At 40.8% G+C, this 18467-nt stretch overlaps 1 protein-coding gene across 2 annotated transcripts; it reads right to left on the bottom strand.

Annotated features, from left to right (window-relative positions):
* Nucleotides 1-3587: 3587 nt before the first annotated feature.
* Nucleotides 3588-17214, bottom strand: ercc6l2 (excision repair cross-complementation group 6-like 2). 2 transcript variants are annotated; one of them, XM_073466762.1, is made up of 20 exons: nucleotides 16958-17214; nucleotides 16418-16821; nucleotides 15684-15800; nucleotides 15326-15519; nucleotides 15118-15211; nucleotides 14867-14934; nucleotides 14531-14738; nucleotides 14278-14418; nucleotides 14043-14159; nucleotides 13807-13926; nucleotides 13652-13723; nucleotides 12425-12570; nucleotides 12143-12238; nucleotides 11853-11952; nucleotides 11508-11660; nucleotides 11187-11273; nucleotides 8806-9859; nucleotides 8567-8721; nucleotides 7049-7206; nucleotides 3588-5083 (listed from the first exon to the last, which is right to left on the bottom strand). In XM_073466762.1, the coding sequence occupies exons 1-20, from the start codon at nucleotides 16983-16985 to the stop codon at nucleotides 3868-3870; spliced, it is 4728 nt and encodes a 1575-aa protein (XP_073322863.1). In that variant the 5' UTR covers nucleotides 16986-17214; the 3' UTR covers nucleotides 3588-3867. The 2 variants fall into 2 exon arrangements, with proteins under 2 accessions (XP_073322863.1, XP_073322862.1); XM_073466761.1 differs by having other exon boundaries at nucleotides 16949-17214.
* Between the last annotated feature and the right edge of the window lie 1253 nt (nucleotides 17215-18467).

The raw sequence follows: 18467 nt of genomic DNA on the forward strand, positions 1-18467 counted from the left end.
CAGTTTGCTGTGAAGCTCCAGAACTTATCCTTTAAAGGCCCGGAAAACATATTTTGTTTTTTATCAGATTCTTACTATCATAGCATCCCTTGTGATTACACACGTTTTTTGCTTACATTTCAACAGTTTTGGTTATCTCACAAGATGATAACACATATTTCTGTGGACCAATCAGCAATTAGGGTTATCTAATGTCATGCTAACTGAATGCTAAAAAAAAACGCCAGCTGATTGTGCATATTCATACTGGTATCTAGCAGAATTAAACATGTAACGTTAGCATATGTTTGTGTATGACTGTATACTGCGAAATTACGTTTTCAGTCTTATTACATATGTAGTGTTTTGTGTTTGTTTAGCAGTGGTTCCTTTAACATCTACATTAAACAGCCAGCGTATGGCACTCCTATCCTTGTATAACGTTACAGTTATGCCAAGATTCTGACCATCACTCATCACTGCATAGCCTCTCACTGTGTGGCACATAACATGTTACAGCCTATATGACTAGAAAATGACTAATTTTACCGACCTACCAAATGTATTGCATTCATCTGTCTGTCCTTAGGTCCTGCACTCAGAGTCCCTCAGCATGATCAAGTTTTTTGTTTGTTTGTTTGTTGGTTGTGTGATTGGTTGTTACAGCCCACCAAAGTGTTTATCTACCATTGTGAAATTGAATAGTCGCGTTACACCGAGTTGAAAGGGTTGAGACTACCTCTGTAGATAGGTGGTGACAGGGTGCAGGTGATGATTGGTATCCTCTAAAAAAGATTTGCATTTGAGTTAAACAAAATAATAATAATCTTTTTATAGTAAAAGACGAATTTGGCTATACAAATATAAAAGAAAATGTTTTTAACATATATTTTCAATATACTAAGAGATAACACAGACAGGATAAGGGATTGGGATTAATTTGGATTCACTGGGTTAAGAAATAAAACCTGTTTTGTTTTGTTTCTTTGTGTGTTTTAACTCTTCTCGTTGCTTATTCACAGATATTCAATAGTACTGATATACACTTAACATTTGAAGCAACATTTTTGGAGGCTTTTCTTTTCATTTCTTACGTATTTGTACAAGAGCTTGCTCTTAATAAGCGATGCTATGTAGACCTTCTTGACACGCTGCAGAGTGAATGCATGGAAACCTGAGCCAGAGAAGACTGGAGGCCTGGGTCAGCACGGGTCAACACTCATTCACAGCTTTTTACAAATCAAATCAAACCAGGTGTCACAGTCTGACTTCTGCAAATAAACCTACATCGCCAGGGCCGTACCTCTGCCGCTCGGAGTCACTGTCCATTTTATAACAGAGTCGCAGACACCCAGGTTATAGTGGCAGGAAATATAAACAGACTTCTCACCCTGCCCTTGACACAAAGAGAAAAGAGACTAATGGGAGAACTTGAAGAACCCTTCTGTGGTATTTGGGAAATTGCACCACACAGCATGTAATAAAATAAAATACAATCATCCGACTGACTTGAGACATTGTCACTGATCACTCATGGTTGTTGTGCGTCTCACTCCACATCCTTGACAGGAACCTGCAGTTAGCATTTAGGATAAGAGAGCTTTGTTTGCCACTGAGCCATGTTAGCTGACCTCCATTAGCCTCCAACCACTGTCAGTCACTGGGTGAGCCTTTCTATTGTCAGTGAATTGCTAAGCCTCTCTGCTATCTCACTTGAACCAGACTATGACTACAAAAAGACAGATAGGGATCTGCAAATCTCAGTTGTGGGAGAAACAGAAAAAGAAAAGCAGCAAGTGAAGGGTTTGGGGTTGGGTTTAGGAAAAAAAAAAGGCTTTTTATTCTCCTGTTTGTGATTTGAACAGGTGTGACAGATGTGAGGCCTCACTGTGTGAAGATAGTCGAGATCTACCACCCAGAAGGTCTGCATGCACACACACATACTATTCGCCAAGCTTCATGTTCTGTTGAGGCACGTCGTCCTTTCTCTTGTTTATTGATGGCTATCAGCACTTTCTCATTTCTGCTAAACAAAACACAACACTTGCACAGAGCCGCTCTCTTCGGGGTTCAGTGCAACAGCTGAAAGAGGTCAGACACAGCTGTGAGGTTCAGCACATGCACACACACTCGTGCACATACGCACACAGTAAGGGCTGACTTTGCTTTCACATTGCTGCTAAGCTAAGAGTTTTGATATGACAATAACATTTTTGGGCTTTTTAGGAGTGGTGCAAATAATTCTGTCACCATAAGAGACTTTAAGTAAGAGTGTGAGAGGACGGGTGGATGAACGGGTGTGAAAACTACTCCCCATCTCTCCTCTCCCAGCACCACTAAGTCTTCAATTGCTTATTGTTATTTCACTAATAGCGCAGCAGCTTCCACTCCGAGGGGCGTTTGAGGCACAACTGAGCCGAGTCACAGACTATCAGATTACTGTGCAGAACGCTGTGAGGTGAAACCACCCCATCTACACAATATACACACTCTCATGTGGTGTGCGAGGCAGCGAGGTGTTCAGAGTGACAGAAACGTAACAGCCAGCCGTTACGGAGTTTTAAGGGCTATCTCTGCACGGCCACCAACAGTCCAGCAGCCGTGGTATCCGATAACAGTAATGGCTAAAGCCTGCAGCAGGTTGGGTTTTCTCTGATATCATATCAGCTGCAGCAAAAGTTTGAGCATTGACACTGACCTTTAACTACATATGCGCACAAGAGGCAGTGACATATGGTTCATTTTATCCACTGTAATTTCAAAGTATTCTATAGAATAATGGTGCTTAAACAATTAGTTGTCCACATAAGATCCATTTGCACAATTTTGATAGTTTTCACCACTTTTTAAGCAAATATGCCTTGAGGGTGCGAGCTTCACAAATATGAGAATTTGCTCTTTCCTCGTCTTACATTATTACCTCTGCCAAGGAGGTCATGTTTTTCATCCATGTTTGTTTGTTGGTTGTCAGCAGGATTACACAAACACTAGTCAACAGATTTCCATAAAACTTGAGTGGAGGATGGGTCTCTGCCCAGAATAGTGCCCATAAATGTTTGGTGGGGATCAGATAAAAGGACGGATCCAGGAATCTTTTTTTTCACTTTCTTTAACATTGCGAGATTGGGTGTATTTCAACATTTACATTCCTTATTCATTCATTCATTCCATTATGCATGGATCTCAATGAAAATAAATATCTGGCGTATTTAAGTGGCTTGTATCTATGAATGAGTACAATTTGATGCCGATCCAAACTAAAATCCCCATCTAGCAGAATAAGATGTGATTTATTTGATATTGGATTTGGCTTGATTGAATGAAAGGGGACTGTTGGGCCTTGGCGGAGGTATGCACTCTTTTATTCAGTCACTTTTTACAGTCCAACAATTCATCGAGAATGAAAGCACTTGTTAATCACAGCCATATATTTCATATTTTTCAATTAATGGCAGAATATGTTTTGGCTCACTTTTTTCATTGTTTAATAGGTCATACCTCTGTGATGACATTAAAGTGCTCCTCCAGGGGATGTGTGTTTAAGGTAAAAACAAAACAAAAAATAAAGCAATAAACTGGGCAATAAATTCTAGAAAATATAACAAAGGTTTAAATTTCCAGAGTGATTAACACCCCATTTATTCATGTCACTCACTAAATCAATGGACATGTAACATTTTCAAATAATTACAGTGAATAAAAAAATACATTTTAAAAGCTACAAGTAATGTGACATTTTTAAAATAAAAAAATACAATCAGTTGAGAATATCGGAGGCAGATCTTCCTGCTTTAAATATACATTCATATTTTTTTAAGACATCTTCTCTAGCTGTAAAAGTACAAAAGCATGAAATACAATTTGAACAGTCCCATAGTCTCTCCTGTATTATTTCTTCCACAGGAATTTCTCATTAGTCTTCCACAGATTCTTGCTCTCCTCTTCTCCAGAACGACTTCTAGCTGCAAACTTAGTGCTGATGCAAACCCTCTTCACTTCTGCCGGGTCTGTCAACCTGTTGATACTCTCCTCATTACCCTCATTCAGGATGTCCCAGAAGTCTTTGCGACTTCGCTTTGTTGCTGCCTGGCGTGTAGGTAGTGTGTTGTGTGACTTTGGAGAGGACAGAGTGTCTAAGAGATCTGCTGAACCAGAATCAGAGTTGAGAATGATTCTGGATTTGCTTACTGACACTGAAGAGGCTGCAGGGGGTGTTTTTGGTGTTCCTCGATGCTGTGCACCCCTTGATTTGGGTTTTAACAAATCGTCGAGGATTGAGGTGTCTCCTATCAGATCTGTGAGAAAGGAATGGCGACTGGAGGTAGACGGAGCCTGCTCGGGAGGGGAAGGGGTGTGAGGCTTTTCTCTCTGACCTTGAAAGGGTTCACTGGTCTTGGAAGACAATTTTTGCTCTTGCTCCCTTTCCTGTGCTGTGGGTTTGGATAACGTGGTGGACCTGCCATGGCTGAGGTCCGCAGAAGAAGGGGTATCTCTGTCTGTGCGGTTCAGGAAAGCAGCAGCCTCCCCAGACCCCAGACCACGGCTGCTGGCCTGATCCGAGCCAAGACCACCACCAGCTCTGAAGGCTCCAGAACTAGAAACACTACCCTTCTTTGTCCTCTTGTGTCCTCTGGCACTGCAGACCCTCTCCTCCTGCTCCTCTGAATCCAGTCTTGGAACATCACTTAGAGGCTCGTGAACATTCTTTCGTGGGATCTTTTGCTTTTTCTGGGGTTCTTGAACATCATTTTGTGGGTTTCTAGGCTTTTTCTGTGGCACAGAAACATTGTTTTGTGGGGTTTCAGGCTTCTTCTGAGCATATTTAGGCCTTTTCTTGGCTTTCAGAACATCCTTTTGTAGGGCTCTGGTATCTGCTTCAGATTTTGTGGCAGCTGTTTTGGTGGATGTTGAGGAGGAGGTCTGTGCTGAATCAGGTTGTGGGAAGTTGTTTGTTACTGTATTAGCCAGGTCAGGGTGGTTCAGTGAAGAGTAATACTGTCGTAGCCAGGCCAGTCTCTGGGCTGAGTCTCTTCTCAGAATCTCCACAGCAAATTGATGGACTGAGGGAAAGTTGAATTTTTCCGCCATCTCCTCCAGCTGCTGCCTGCACACAAGCACGCAAATGACACAAAGACAGAAATGAGTAAGCAAAAATCATCCATGCATAAAAAAATGTGCTTGACAATGAAGGAAAAAACTTGTTACTATCTCCACATTTACACCAAATTCAGAGCAGCTGACTTGAGATCAGCAGAATTTGGGACATGAAAGCATACTGTAAGGTACTAAATCAAACATAAAACAATGTCTTGAAAAGGGCCAAACATATGACAAAGCATATTTTTCCTCTTACCTATAGTACTATTTTATACAACTAGGTTGTTTTGGTGTGAGTTGACAGGTTTTGGAGATAGATAGATAGATGCCACTCGGCTTGTGCACATGACAGCACAAATGGCATCAGAAAGCCCTGGACACAGCTTTCAACATGTGTAAATGCTCTGTGCAATAAAATGCAAAACAACTTCTTTTTAGCACCCATGTTGCTCCCACACTCCGACGTGACGCACATGAACACACAGAAGTCCGAAGAACAATTTCCTAACTCGGGAAATGGGACCATCCGAGGAGCACATTAATGCAGCATTGGCTTATTTATCTAGCCTCTCATCCACGAGTAGGTGCACGCTTCCTTCTATGCAGTGATATGGTTGGCGGGTTCCTAAAGGAAACTGTTCACAAAAAGGTCTGTGGCTTATCTTGAGTAACCGGGTCATGATTTCTGTCAAGAGAGATTGCTGTTGAGTTTTTCCAAAGGTATTTTGGCGCTTTGAGCACCACAAGCTGAATGCTCTCTACTTCCATTGTATTGTCTTAGACATAAGGCAGACATTTCTACAGCCCATATCTCCAAAACACAGCAACTCCCACCAAAACAATCTAGATGGAAAAAGCACTACAAATAATAATTTTGGGGTGAACTGTCCCTTTAAAAAAGCCACAAGGCCTATGCTATTAATCAAATATTCTGTGGGTCCATCAGGCCTACATTAGGATTAATAGTTGTCCACATATTCAGGCTCACATCCATCAGCCATGCAGTATGAGGTGTTTTTCCTGAGCTTCTAGGCAGTCATTAAAACTTTGGTCTAACCAAACTCTGGGACAGAAATACTTCAAAGTCACTGGTGGTGCAGCTGCATTATGGTGGTGTTATAACCATTTGTGGCTTCTACTGGAAAAACAATAAATAAAAGTAACAGCAGTAAAAGATGACGTGCATGTGGATTTAAATCATTAAACAGCGAGGTTAATTGAGGGGATATCAATATAACTAGTGTGTGTTTTTACTCCCTGGTGAGTCTCTGGGCAGAGATGCAGTCTTCCCCTCGGGGAGTGAGAATGGAGCCACAGAGGTGTCTGTGTGCGTCTGTATACGAGTGTTCGGGAAGGTAGAGGCGGAGGTGATGTAGCGGGACAGTGGTGTGTATGTGAGTGCTGTGTTTGTAAATGCTTGTTAGAATGTCTGTGTGTGTATCAGTGTGGGTTTGGAAGTCCTCAGGCAATCATTTTTGGTCCGTCTCAGGAGGACTGTGGTTGTGGAAGAGGAAAACTCCTGCACTGTTGGGCCTGAACATAACTGGGTAATCTTTGGCATGATGCTGGGAAATAGGTGGAAGGGAAAGCTCAGAGGTGGTCTCTCGCTAAACACACACACACACACACACACACACATACACACAATTCCTGAGGCCCAGGTGGGGGTGCTCAACACCATATCTGTGGTGAGTTTTGGCCTACTTCCCTACACTGCCAGGAATACAACTCTTCCGACTAAACTCTTCACACCCCCTTTCCCTCCTTTCATCCAGTGGCGTGCTTTAATCCAATTCATTCTGTTGCAGGCCCCCTTATCTTAAATAATTTGTCCTACCCTACGCTCCAGTATCCTTTTGGTAAATCCATCATCTCATCTTATACAAAGTGCCCTTTTCGTTTTGCGTTATCTTAACTGCTACTGCTTGTTCTTTCCTCTTAAATTCAACTCCCCTGAATACCTTTTCATTACCTGCTTATGGCCAGGGGAGTCTCTCCGACGATGAAGGTGGTGTGTCTGGTGTGGTGCACACTCTTGTTGGCGAAGGTGACTGGATGGTCCACATTGGGCTTCTCCAGTCTGACAGTAGAAGTGCAAGGCGGACTGTCTGGTGGGCTCTCTGACAGGCTCTGGTAAAATCAAACAAGAGTGAAGGTTTATTGAAGCAGTATTTTTGCCTCAGACTCAATCTGTTTTTGTTTTTCAGTTTTTAGGGTTTTTTTTTGCTTTTAGCCCTTATTCAGACATAATGGCTTTGAGTTTTTGACCAGATCTAGGATCAGCATGAAATTGTACTCACTTATAGATACCAGCCAAATACGCCTGAGGATTTAATCAAGATCCGTATATAATTCCCTGAGAAATGTATGAAAATGTCAATAAACCACCCTATCTCACGATGTTAAAGAAAATGCGAAAAAATTCCGGGATCCATCTATTTATCCAGATCCGCACCAAAAGTTAATGGGGTCTATTCTGGGCCGAGGACCAACCTCCATCCAAGTTTCCTGGAAATCCGTTCCGTAGTTCTTGTTTAACTTTGTTGAAAAACCAACCAACTAACAAACGGACACGGATGAAAGCATAGCTTCCTTGGCGGAGGTAATAAATATGATATACTGACATTATTTAGCAAGTAAGAAAAGGAAAATGAAGGATTAAGGGGTCCTTTCAGCTCAAATCACACAAAATCATACATGTTTAACTTATGTGGTACCATCTATTTATTAGACTACAACTTTAGAAAGTTTTATTATTAGTCTGATTTGGACCTATGTGGAGATGACAGCTATCAACCCAATAAAACAGAGCTCGATGATATTTGATCACACTCTGCAAATTAAATCAAAAATCCAAAAATCAAGACAAAATAAACTACACTAATCCTTTTAATGAACCATTTGTTTGAAAATATTTTCCCCGTTTGCTCACCAGCTGTCTCTTTCCACTGATCAGTACTGCTGGCTAAGATGTGCAGGCTTAAGTTGACATGATAGTGGATATAAACATGCAGAACTGTGGACCACAGATTTGAATATACCTGACCTACACTGTTGAGCATCACTGAGCTTTAGTAAAGCTACAAAGAACAGTATCTGTTTACATCCACTCTCATGTCAAAGTGAGCATGTTTGTCTGATACATTTCTGGCAAGCCATCCTGCACGCCAATATGCAATTGCCAGGCACACTTTGGTAGTAAACAGGTCTAAATGAAACTGTTTACAGCGAGGTCTGTGGATTACCAAGTAATCCTGTCACAGTTTCTGGAAAAATATATTCCTGTTAAGTTTTTCCAGTTGTAATTGAATTTATCTAATGTAATTTGTGATGTCAAAAAGTCATCCCAATTCAACTTCAAAACATAACGTGACAAGAAAAATGTATTCATGAAAAGTATTTTGGGTGAACTGATCCTTTAACTAGCCATAAGCACATGGGTACAGTGCTGGGTCAGAGTAGATCACTGAAGCAGAAGGCAGTACTGTACCTCTATGTCGCCTAGAAGGTGATTGGCCGGGAGCTGAGAGTACATCTTGAGTTTGAACACGTCTCGTACAGCAGCTCTACTGATCAGCTCCTCTGCTTTGCTCCCGCCCACCACGCGCTGGTTAGAGTGCATATACATCACTTCCTGTACGCCCCCTTTAAAACAGAAATATACTTCATTAATGTTTATATTAAGTTCATTAAAATTATTAATATATATATGTCGGTGTTGTATCTGACCTAGCACACTGTCGATAGTGCCATCTTTTCCTTTGGATGATGGACCTTTCAGACTGGTGAATGAAACAGCTTTGGATGATCCTGCTCGTCTCTCAGCCCCGTCGGTTGTTGCAGCTCTTCGCCCGTCTTTTGGCAACTCAACTCTGGATCTTTCTGTCTGTGGAGATGTGAAGTGACATCCTGCGGGTCTCGCTTTCTTAACAGGAGTGTGTTCATCTTCTGAAGATGTGAATGTCTCTATTTCTTCTGAGTATTTGGGTCTGGCCTTGTCCCTGACACTAGAATTTAGCCACTTTCTGTTACAGTCCAGTCTTCCTCTCCCTTTGTCTCCTCCTTTAGTGTTTGAATCAAAAGTGTCCCTCTTGGGCCCCGACAACGCCTCTAAGTCCAAATCCTCAGATTCATCAGAGTAACCCTCAAAGTGATGCACTCTTGGAATTGAAGCGTTGAGCTTGTTAGGTTTCTTTTTGTACGGTGAAGAAATTTCATCGCTCTCCTCAAACACAGTAATTTTCTTATTTGTCCATCCTTTCTGGCCCTGTCTCTCACTCTGTTTCACCAGAGAAACCCTTTCTTGTCTTCCCCCATCTCTTTTCTCCCTTTCTTCCTTGTCTGAACCACTGGAGAGGTCCCTGGTTTTCGTTCCCATTTTAGAAAGACAGACTGCACCGTTTCCTGTATTGGAGCTCTTGCAGATGCCAGAGGAGGTACCCTCCCTCTTTTGATCCTCAACATCTTCCTCAAAGGGGCTTTCTTCAACACTGCTGTCCCCTTCTCCTAACTCTGGTTTTCCTTTAACTCCTTCAAGTAGTCTGGAGAAACCGTGCTGGAAGAGACTCAATCGACTAGGACCAGTGGCAGCATTCCCACCTCTGTTGCCATCCACTGCACTTGGATTTGATGTCCTGCTCTTAAACCCCTGCACCACCTCATCCTCTTCACTCCCACTGCTGAAGTCCAGAACTCTTTCGGGGACCTTTGCAGCAACTGTGTTCTCCTTTGCTGGTTCATCATCCCGTACAGGGCCATCTTTAGGTGGAGAACATCCAGGTTCCTTAAATAAAGCAGTAGAAAGAAACAGCTAAAGAAAGGTAGGGAAAGTAGTGCGAGAACATTAAATAAGCTGTTTATAAACTGTGTGCACCAAAAGGCTACAAATTCCTCACTTCCCTTCTTCATGCCATCTTTCAGTGGACGAGCCCATGTGAGATTTCATTGTGTAACACAAAGCAGATGTTTGTAACAATAAATCATAATCAACATCGATGTGACATCTGCCCTCCATCATGATGTAATGAAGAAAACCAAAAGGGGTCATAACATTTCCTGTCGATATATAAATGGTCCTTTGTGAGAGCGACCACCAACACTGATTCTAATTTCACAAAATTTGCCAACTTCATGTCTTGCGCCCAGTTCTGCTGCTGTACTCGTGTGCATGTTGGTGCTTACATGCCTGGAGCCTCTTTCTGTGCGTGTTAAGGCACCCCAGTGTATTCTGTGTTTTTGAAAGAATCTGAATGGCCTCAGCGGAGCAGCAGCAGCCCTGTAAAAAGGACCTGGCTGGGAACAGGATGATAAGGGGTATCACTGTGTAAATAAATAGCTGAAAAGCAGAAGATAGACTTCAGTGTGGTCTGCTGCTTCCATTAGGACACGTAAGTAATTGCATCCAGCTGTTTCACACAGCATCAGAGAGAAACACAGTGAGAGGCAGACAAAGCCTTGTCCTTCAGTTTGGATAAAATACAAAGACTTGAACATGAAAATGTTTTTGTAAGCTAGTGAAACTAAACCCAAAATATTTTGCTGTGTGTGCTTGGAAGGTTTCTGTAACAAGTTTGTAGTCTTCATACCGACAGAGAGCAGAAGCCGTGGTCTGCTTCAATTCAGTCAGTTACAATGGACACCAATTTTGACGGCATGAATGAATGCATGGCAAAAAAAGCATAAAAACTTTTAAACAATATCCTGAAACACTAATCTAATGAAAACATTCATACTTAAAGCAAAAACACCACTTCAAGGAAACTTGGTGTGGTTGACAGATTCTCTCTTCTTTTAGTAGAAGCTGTTTCTCTCATAAATGAGGCATGTGTCATTTTGAATAAACCCCTTAAAGAGAATAGGAAGATTATAAAACAAAGAATGATTGAAGAGGAAGCAATACAGAAAAAAAATTGGAGCAAAAAGGCAGAAAAAGTTGAATGAGATTCTGTGGGTTGGTTGACTGACAGACAGGAAGGTCCCTGTTTGAGGTATCCCCTCTTTCACGTGGGAATGAGAGAATAAGTGGGCCGCCTGGGAAAGAAGACGGAGTGAGGGATGGGAAAGATGGGTGCCCTATGTTCCGGGTCTCTGAGAACGGCAGAGTTACTCACGCTAACTCCCTTGGTCTCCTCCTCCTCTTTTCCTTCGCCTGTGTGTGTGCTGGTTGTGATTACACCGGCCTCTACTTGTCCTTCTCGCTGACAGGAAGAACAAAAGTGAGACATGCATTTAGAAAAACTCAAACATTTCATTATATAACATCAACATTCATCAACAAAAGAGTTTGTTGTCTTCAGTACAGTAATTTAGATGTGCAAAAAAAAAAAAAAAAAATGTTGTTGACTGTTTTGTGAGACCTTGTATTCTGACTGAGGATACGAGTCAATATCATCAATCAAACAGTGAGGGGCATGTTCAGTAGGCTATCTAACCTCTAGTATCTTGCGGGTGAGGCATGTCCCTTGGGTCTGCAGCCTGAAGAGGTTTTTGATCCCAAACAGCTCCCCCTTATGGACACCTTGCCCCTGCACTGCCTCGAAGTACCGTCGTGCACTCTCCTTGCCCACAACTGAACTCTGTAATTGCTGAAAGAAGAGAAAGTGGTGAGAAGTTTTGTGGCGCTTCAGTAGTTTCTGTCAAAATTTTTGATTTATGCAGTTGGTAAACCTTTCTCTTCCTTTGTGCTGCACCAACTATCTCACACGAAGTAAAGGAGATGTCCACATAATACCAAGACAAGCATCCTTTGTGCATTATGATTATATGAATATAATTACCTGTTTGTAAACCTGTCTGAGGTAGATGACCTCTTCTACAGTCCCCAGTGAGATCAGCCTAAGAACAGTCACATCCCTGCACTGGCCAATACGATACGCCCTGAGAAGAGACACAAACACATCAACACACAGGCACCAAGCATATAAATAGTAAAAAACCTGTGTTTGTTTATGTTTAGACATCAGATGTGATGCTATGCTGGCAGCGTTAGTACTTTTTGAGGCCAGTCAGGACAAGCAACAACAGACTACTTTTGCAAAAGTCTGTCAAGATATGGCACACAACCTACCTGTCAATAGCCTGAAGGTCATTGGCTGGGTTCCATGTGGGGTCAAATAGCACTACAACATTGGCCCCTACAAAGTTAAGACCAAGACCACCCGCCCTGATAGAACAAAAGGTCAGTTATCAGTTTAAAATAAAATAAAAAAAACAAAAACATGTTGAAATAAAATCAACAGCAGCATACACAGTATTAAATGTCCCCATATCTAGCATATTAGTGGAGCTTAATTTGTGAAATATGAAATATAAGGAAACTCTTATTCTCGATTGTTATTGTTTGACTTACATGGTGGAAACCAGGCAGAGGTTGATGTGAGAGGAGCTGTTGAACTCTTTGACGATCTGAACTCTTTCTTTGGCTTTAGTGTTTCCGTCCAACCTGCTGTAGTCCAGCCCCTCTGCCATGCAGTAGCTCTGCAGCACATCTAACAGCTGACAGGTTCAAAACACACAACAAACAACTGTGAGGGGTTTAGAGCACAGGAAACAAGAGTGTAGAAATGGTATCTCTACATCTTTTATGTGTAATCACTCATTGTCAAGGGTGAATTGGTTTGTATAAGACATTTTCTGTGCAGTATTCTACTGTTGTTTGTAGCATTTGTTTATACTGTTAACCATTTTCATTTATTACCTGTTGTGATATTACTCAATATTATCTACATTGTGTATATTTCTAGTGGTATTTGTGTTTCTATATGTATATTTATAGTTGTCACGTATAGTTTAAATGCACATATCTTTTACAGTTATTTTAATATTTTAGAACTTTCTTACTCTTATTTCTTATTATGTTTCTCTAATTATATCTTATTATTATCTTTCCATAGTGTGATATTTCTGTTCTAAAAAGGAGCAACTGTAATGTACCCAGTTTCCCCCGAGGGTATCAATAAATTATTTCTGATTCAGATTCTGAAAATGTGAACGCTTGACAAGCAAATGTAATGAAAAATAAACAGAATATCCCCTGGCTTGTATATTTAAAGATATTCCATAGGGGTAATATTGAGCAGAAATCAAAACTGTATGGATTCCCATAAAAGCAAAACATAGGCTGTGAAAATATGACCTCATAGCAGCCAGAAATGTTATCATACTGTCTCAGGTGACAGCAGCCATTAGACTCTACAGAGTCTAATTATCTTAAAAACTCTAATCGCCCTCACTTATAAAACCCAAGGCTTATATTTTAATCTATGTCATGAGAAAATTGTGACTCCTGCTACTATTTTCTCTGTAAACAAATCATCTGCTCTGACAGCGGTGGCAATTAAGAGTGTGTGTTTAAGGCTGTTGCTGTGATGAAATGTTGAATGGATGTGACTGGATATAAAGCTCTAAAACCAACAAGCATACTCGATCTCTGACACCATCTGAAAATCCCTTATAGATAACATCACTGCCCCGCTGCTCATCCAACTCTCACACAATAAATATCCCTGCAATCGCAAGGGCAAACTCTGTGATGCCCAAAAAATATGATTTCAATAAAAACAAACATGGCTCTCACCTTGGTTGAGAGAGAAAAAAGGAGCACTTTATCTCTCCTTTGCAGATAAAATTTGAGCAGCTTCTGCAAAACCTGAAAAGGAATACAGATACGTTCAACCACAATGAAACAGCCCATAATGAGCAGGTGACTGAGCCTTTGTTCCCAAATTGTACCTTCATCTTTCCACTGTACATCGGGTCCGACAAGGCCTCAAACGCTTCATTTTTGCATCTCTGCACAAAGTCTGGAAACTTTTGGAATACCTTCGCACAAATGGCAGCAACATACTTTTCCTGGAAGACACAAATGAGTCGCAATCACATGAGGATGTGGTATGAACTTCTGGGAAAGCTGTCCAGGAAATAACTCTGAAGTATATTAAACCAGTTGTAGGACAACATGTCTCTACCTGCTTCTTGCTGGTGGCTGCAGTGGACTGAAGCAGTGCTACATGGTTAGCAACCTTCCTCAATATGGCCAAGTAGCTGAAGTACAGATTTTTCATTTCTACCCCTTCTGAGTTTGTCTGCAATGAAATAAAATTACATTACTTAAGAGCTCAATCTGACCCCTGAAAGTAAAAAAAAAAAGAAGATAAAACTCAGCATACAACAGCAAACAATGGTAAAAAGGGGTGAACTTACTTTATAGCAGCAGCCTCTGCGGGTGCGTCTGCTTTGACAGTCACATTTCTCTGAAGACCTCAGCAGTAACGTCACATCTTCAGTGTCCAGCACCGTCTGATACACAGTCTGCTGAAAATCTGTCAGAGAGCAATATACTACCTAGAAGAAAACACATCACAGAATTTCTTTGAGGTTTAAATACGTCATACACCTTAATTACTATATTACAATAAGGAAATGATAAAGTCTGGTTTGACTTCACCAATCTTACCCTGTCATCCTTCTTAGGCAGCTGTCCCTTGATGAGATCTTTAGTCCTTCTGAGGAACCAGCGGGAAATTTTCCTCACCAGAGCTCTGACGGTCTTCCTCCCTGTAGCTAAGGAACGTTTGGTTGCACTGTGCCTCTGCCCTTGTTCAATCGGATCAGAAAACTTGCACTTGAAATGTCCTAAGCTGCCAAGACAACCAGGTATGGCCCTAAATAGAATAGAAAAGAAAAAAATTGCAAATTGCAACCACCTCACTTCCACTACAGTGAACAAAATGATTGAAAAGTGACTGTAAATATGCAAAAGATACATGTAATATAAAGTCTCTTAACCTACCAGTCCATGACACACCACAGCTCCTCAAGGTTGTTTTGTAAGATGGTGCCAGTGAGGCCAATTCTGATCTGATGAAAACATATGTGCAAAGCTTGCATTAAAAGCATGGTCCAAAATGCAAAGTTACCATTTTATTAGAAGCATGTTATAATGGTGGCACCATTCAACATATTTTCTAAACAGCAGAACATAGGATTATCACTTCATAATGACACCAGCAGTAGACCATCACAAAAACAAAGCTATCTGACCTTACATTTCAGATCCTTCATGGCCTGAGTTATCTGAGAGTTTGGATTTTTTATCTTGTGGGCTTCATCCACAACTACAGCAGACCAGTCAATGCTGCAGGGAGAGCAAAGGTGTATTTTAGTAAAATGTTTAAGTACCAAAAGAAGTAGTTACAAAAACGAATTTGTCACCTTTTTGTTGTTTGTGTGTGTTGAGCACGGTTCTTACTTATTAAACTGATCCAGACAAAGGCGCAAAGTCTCATAGGTAGTGAGAGCAATCTCAACGCGTCCCTTCTTGATGCGAGCCAGCTCCTCCTCTTTCCTCAACCCGTGGACCACCACACACTGGAAGTGACCCCATGTGTCCAGTTCATCTTTCCAGTTATAAAGCACCGACAGCGGGGCCACAATCAGGAACACCTAAACCAGATCACGGAAACATTAGAACATGCAGATGAAAAGTCATCACTCACTGATGTCTGAAGCTTTACACTACTGCTGTACTTGACTGAATGTGCCTGGTATATGAAAATAAATTATTTATCCTTAAATTAATGTTTCTTTATGCATACTTTAATACTCACTTTCTTGGGTTTACTTTGCTTGGAGGGCAGCTGACTCTGCAGAAATTCAGGCCTGTTTTTCTGGATGTCCTCCCATGTGCCTGTTTTGTGCAGCACAGCAGCCAGGAAACCTATGACCTAAGATAAAATAAATAAAAAATCAATATGGTAAAGAGAATAGTGAGAGAAACAGCTATGTGAAGAAAAATGCTTAAATATAAAGATATTAAAGGTTTCATATTGTAGAAATTGAGATTTCCTGGCTTTTCTGATTATAAAGCATGTCTAGGTGCTATGTAAATACCACAAAAGTATCAAAACGCTAAATCCACGGAGCCTGTATTCAGAAACTGGGCCTTTCAATAAGCTGCCAGGTTGTGATGACACAGCTATACAGTCACCACCCTCAGCCATGCTCACAGCATGAGGCAAAGCTGTTGAAGAAACACAGTGGGTGGTGCCTGCCCAGGCCTGTGAGAACTGACCAATCAGAGCAGACTGTGCCGTCTAGAGAAGGGTCTTAAAGTCTTAAGTTTAAGTCTTAAGTCTTAAAGAAACAGGAAATAAAACAGGTAATTCAAAGGGTGTTGCTGTGTTGCTGCAATGCAATGTATGGGGATGTGTTATTTCACCATTAAAGCATGCAAACATTCTGCAGTGGACGCCCAAAATCAAAGCATGAACCTGAAAATGTGCAAAGTATGAGACCTTTGGAATAATTGTGAAAACAGTTTTGCAGCTAGTGTGCTTTGTACCTGTACAGTTTTTCCCAGGCCCATGTCGTCACCCAGGATACAACCTCTGGACCGCATGTAGTTGTTGTAAATGAACCTGATCCCTTCTCTCTGGTAATCCCTCAGGTATCTGTTGATGGTGTAGGGGACTCTGTCTCCATCAACATCACTCAGCTTTAAGGGGACACACAGCCTGGGGTCTGTGATGCTGCTAGGAAACACAGGTTTCTCCTGGTTGAAGTGATTCAAGCCTGGTCTCATTAGTTTCGAGACAGGTACAGCTTCCTCCTCTTCTTCATCAGTGAACAGCACCCATGCTATGGGGTCATTATTATGAGGGGTGGTCGGTCTCTGAATAGTGGCTTCTCGCAGGGTGCCATCTCTCGGGTCAGGAGCCAGACAGGTGTCACCTGTGCGCCATGTTTCTATGACAAAATATACACATTTTATTAGTTAACCGTGCAACATATCTTTTAAAACATTTCAATACTTACTTACAGCAAATTAGGCTTATCATTTACTATCTGCAGAGACTTAAGGTTGTGTGACAACCTTTCAAACCTTTTCCAGCTGAAGAAGTTGAAGCCATCAGGGTGTCTTGAAAGCTTCCTCTTCTTCATGTGGAGAGAAAAAAAATCACTGTAGCATGCTAGCTAGCTTGATTAGCTTAGCTTAGCTTTGCAGCAGAAGAAAGAAGGAGCGACTGATATAAAAACGGAAAACTAAGCTTCTGTAAGTCATTTAATTCCCAGCGAGTCACTTAATCCTCCGTTTGAGTTCATTTATCAGGCGAAAAGTCTCACAGACACTGAGCAGGAGCAGCTGCAGCTCCTCTGCTGCTGCTGCTGGCTGAATGTTTATGTAGTTTAACAACGAGCGCCGCACTTTCGAAGGATTTCATCGATTTAAAATAAAATTAAAAATGTATAAGTCTGCTCTAAAAATTAGCCACTTTAAAATATTTTTTAAACAATTACAGTTTTCATGTTTCGGTCGTTTTTTTTTTCTTTGCAAATTTCCCTGTCCTACATTGTGTCGAAAGTGCTGAGTAGTATCTATTAGTTACATTTCTAGAAAGTTAAATGACAGAAATGTGAGGAGCAGTCAGTGTGAGATGATAACAGGAATGGTCTTCAAAATGCTCTTCCAGGGAGTATATAAGATATCCATAAATAAAAGATAGATAGATAGATAGATAGATAGATAGATAGATAGATAGATAGATAGATAGATAGATAGATAGATAGATAGATAAAACAGACTAAAGGAAACTTCAGCATACTTTATAAATCAGAAGAAGAAGACATGCTTTATTAATCCCTTTACAGAGAGATTTTTCAATTATTTTTTTTTTTCAGTTGGAGAGCCAAAATTGATACTTAATGGTGGGCCATGGGCCAAACTGCTACTGTATTGTGTTGTATTGGTAAGATAGAGAATGTTACTAAGATCCCAAGTTCCTTTAATCCCCTTATTAATAATTACAGATCCTATATTTAAAGAGCATGTTAACCTCACGAGACAATTTTAAAATGTCATCCTCCCATGTGTAATTTACATTGATATAGCCTAACTGCACTATTGTAATGTCATGTGCAGTTACTGTTTAGAACGATACTGGTAATCCTAAATATGTTTGCATGTTTCTATTTTTATGCTCTACTTTTTATGCCTTTACATTTACATTTTTGTATATATATATGTATCTTATGAATTCTTATACACTGTTGTTTTATGTCCTAGTAGCTACTGGGTTTTCCAGTGCCAGGCCACATTTTGAAGAGAAGATAAGAGTTATTTGACTACAAAGTAATAAAACATCTGCTAAGATGATTTTATCAATCTTACTGTTTTAGATACTTGGTTTTCTATTTGACCATAAACCTTGACTAACTTTAAAAAAAAAAAGGTCTTTCGATGAGGCTGTGGTAAAACTGTGGACTGAGAGGAAACACAACAGCATCATCACATCAAGCAATACTGATCAACAGTCACGTCACACACAAGTTTTGACAGTAGGTGAAAATAAAGAAAAATTTATTGAACGCACACAAAAGACCTGAGACTTGGC

The sequence above is a fragment of the Pagrus major genome, chromosome 5 (assembly GCF_040436345.1).
Source record: "Pagrus major chromosome 5, Pma_NU_1.0".
In the NCBI taxonomy this organism is placed as follows: domain Eukaryota; kingdom Metazoa; phylum Chordata; class Actinopteri; order Spariformes; family Sparidae; genus Pagrus; species Pagrus major.

Excerpts from the sequence above, each read along its gene's own strand:
- ercc6l2 (XM_073466761.1), bottom strand. The coding sequence starts at position 16,985 with ATGGCTTCAACTTCTTCAGCTGGAAAAGGTTTGAAAG. Across the intron at positions 16,822-16,948 it reads AGCTGGAAAAGGTTTGAAAG|AAACATGGCGCACAGGTGAC; the intron begins GTTGTCACACAA and ends ATTTTGTCATAG. Across the intron at positions 9,860-11,186 it reads AGGAGACCAAGGGAGTTAGC|GAACCTGGATGTTCTCCACC; the intron begins GTGAGTAACTCT and ends GCTTTATTTAAG.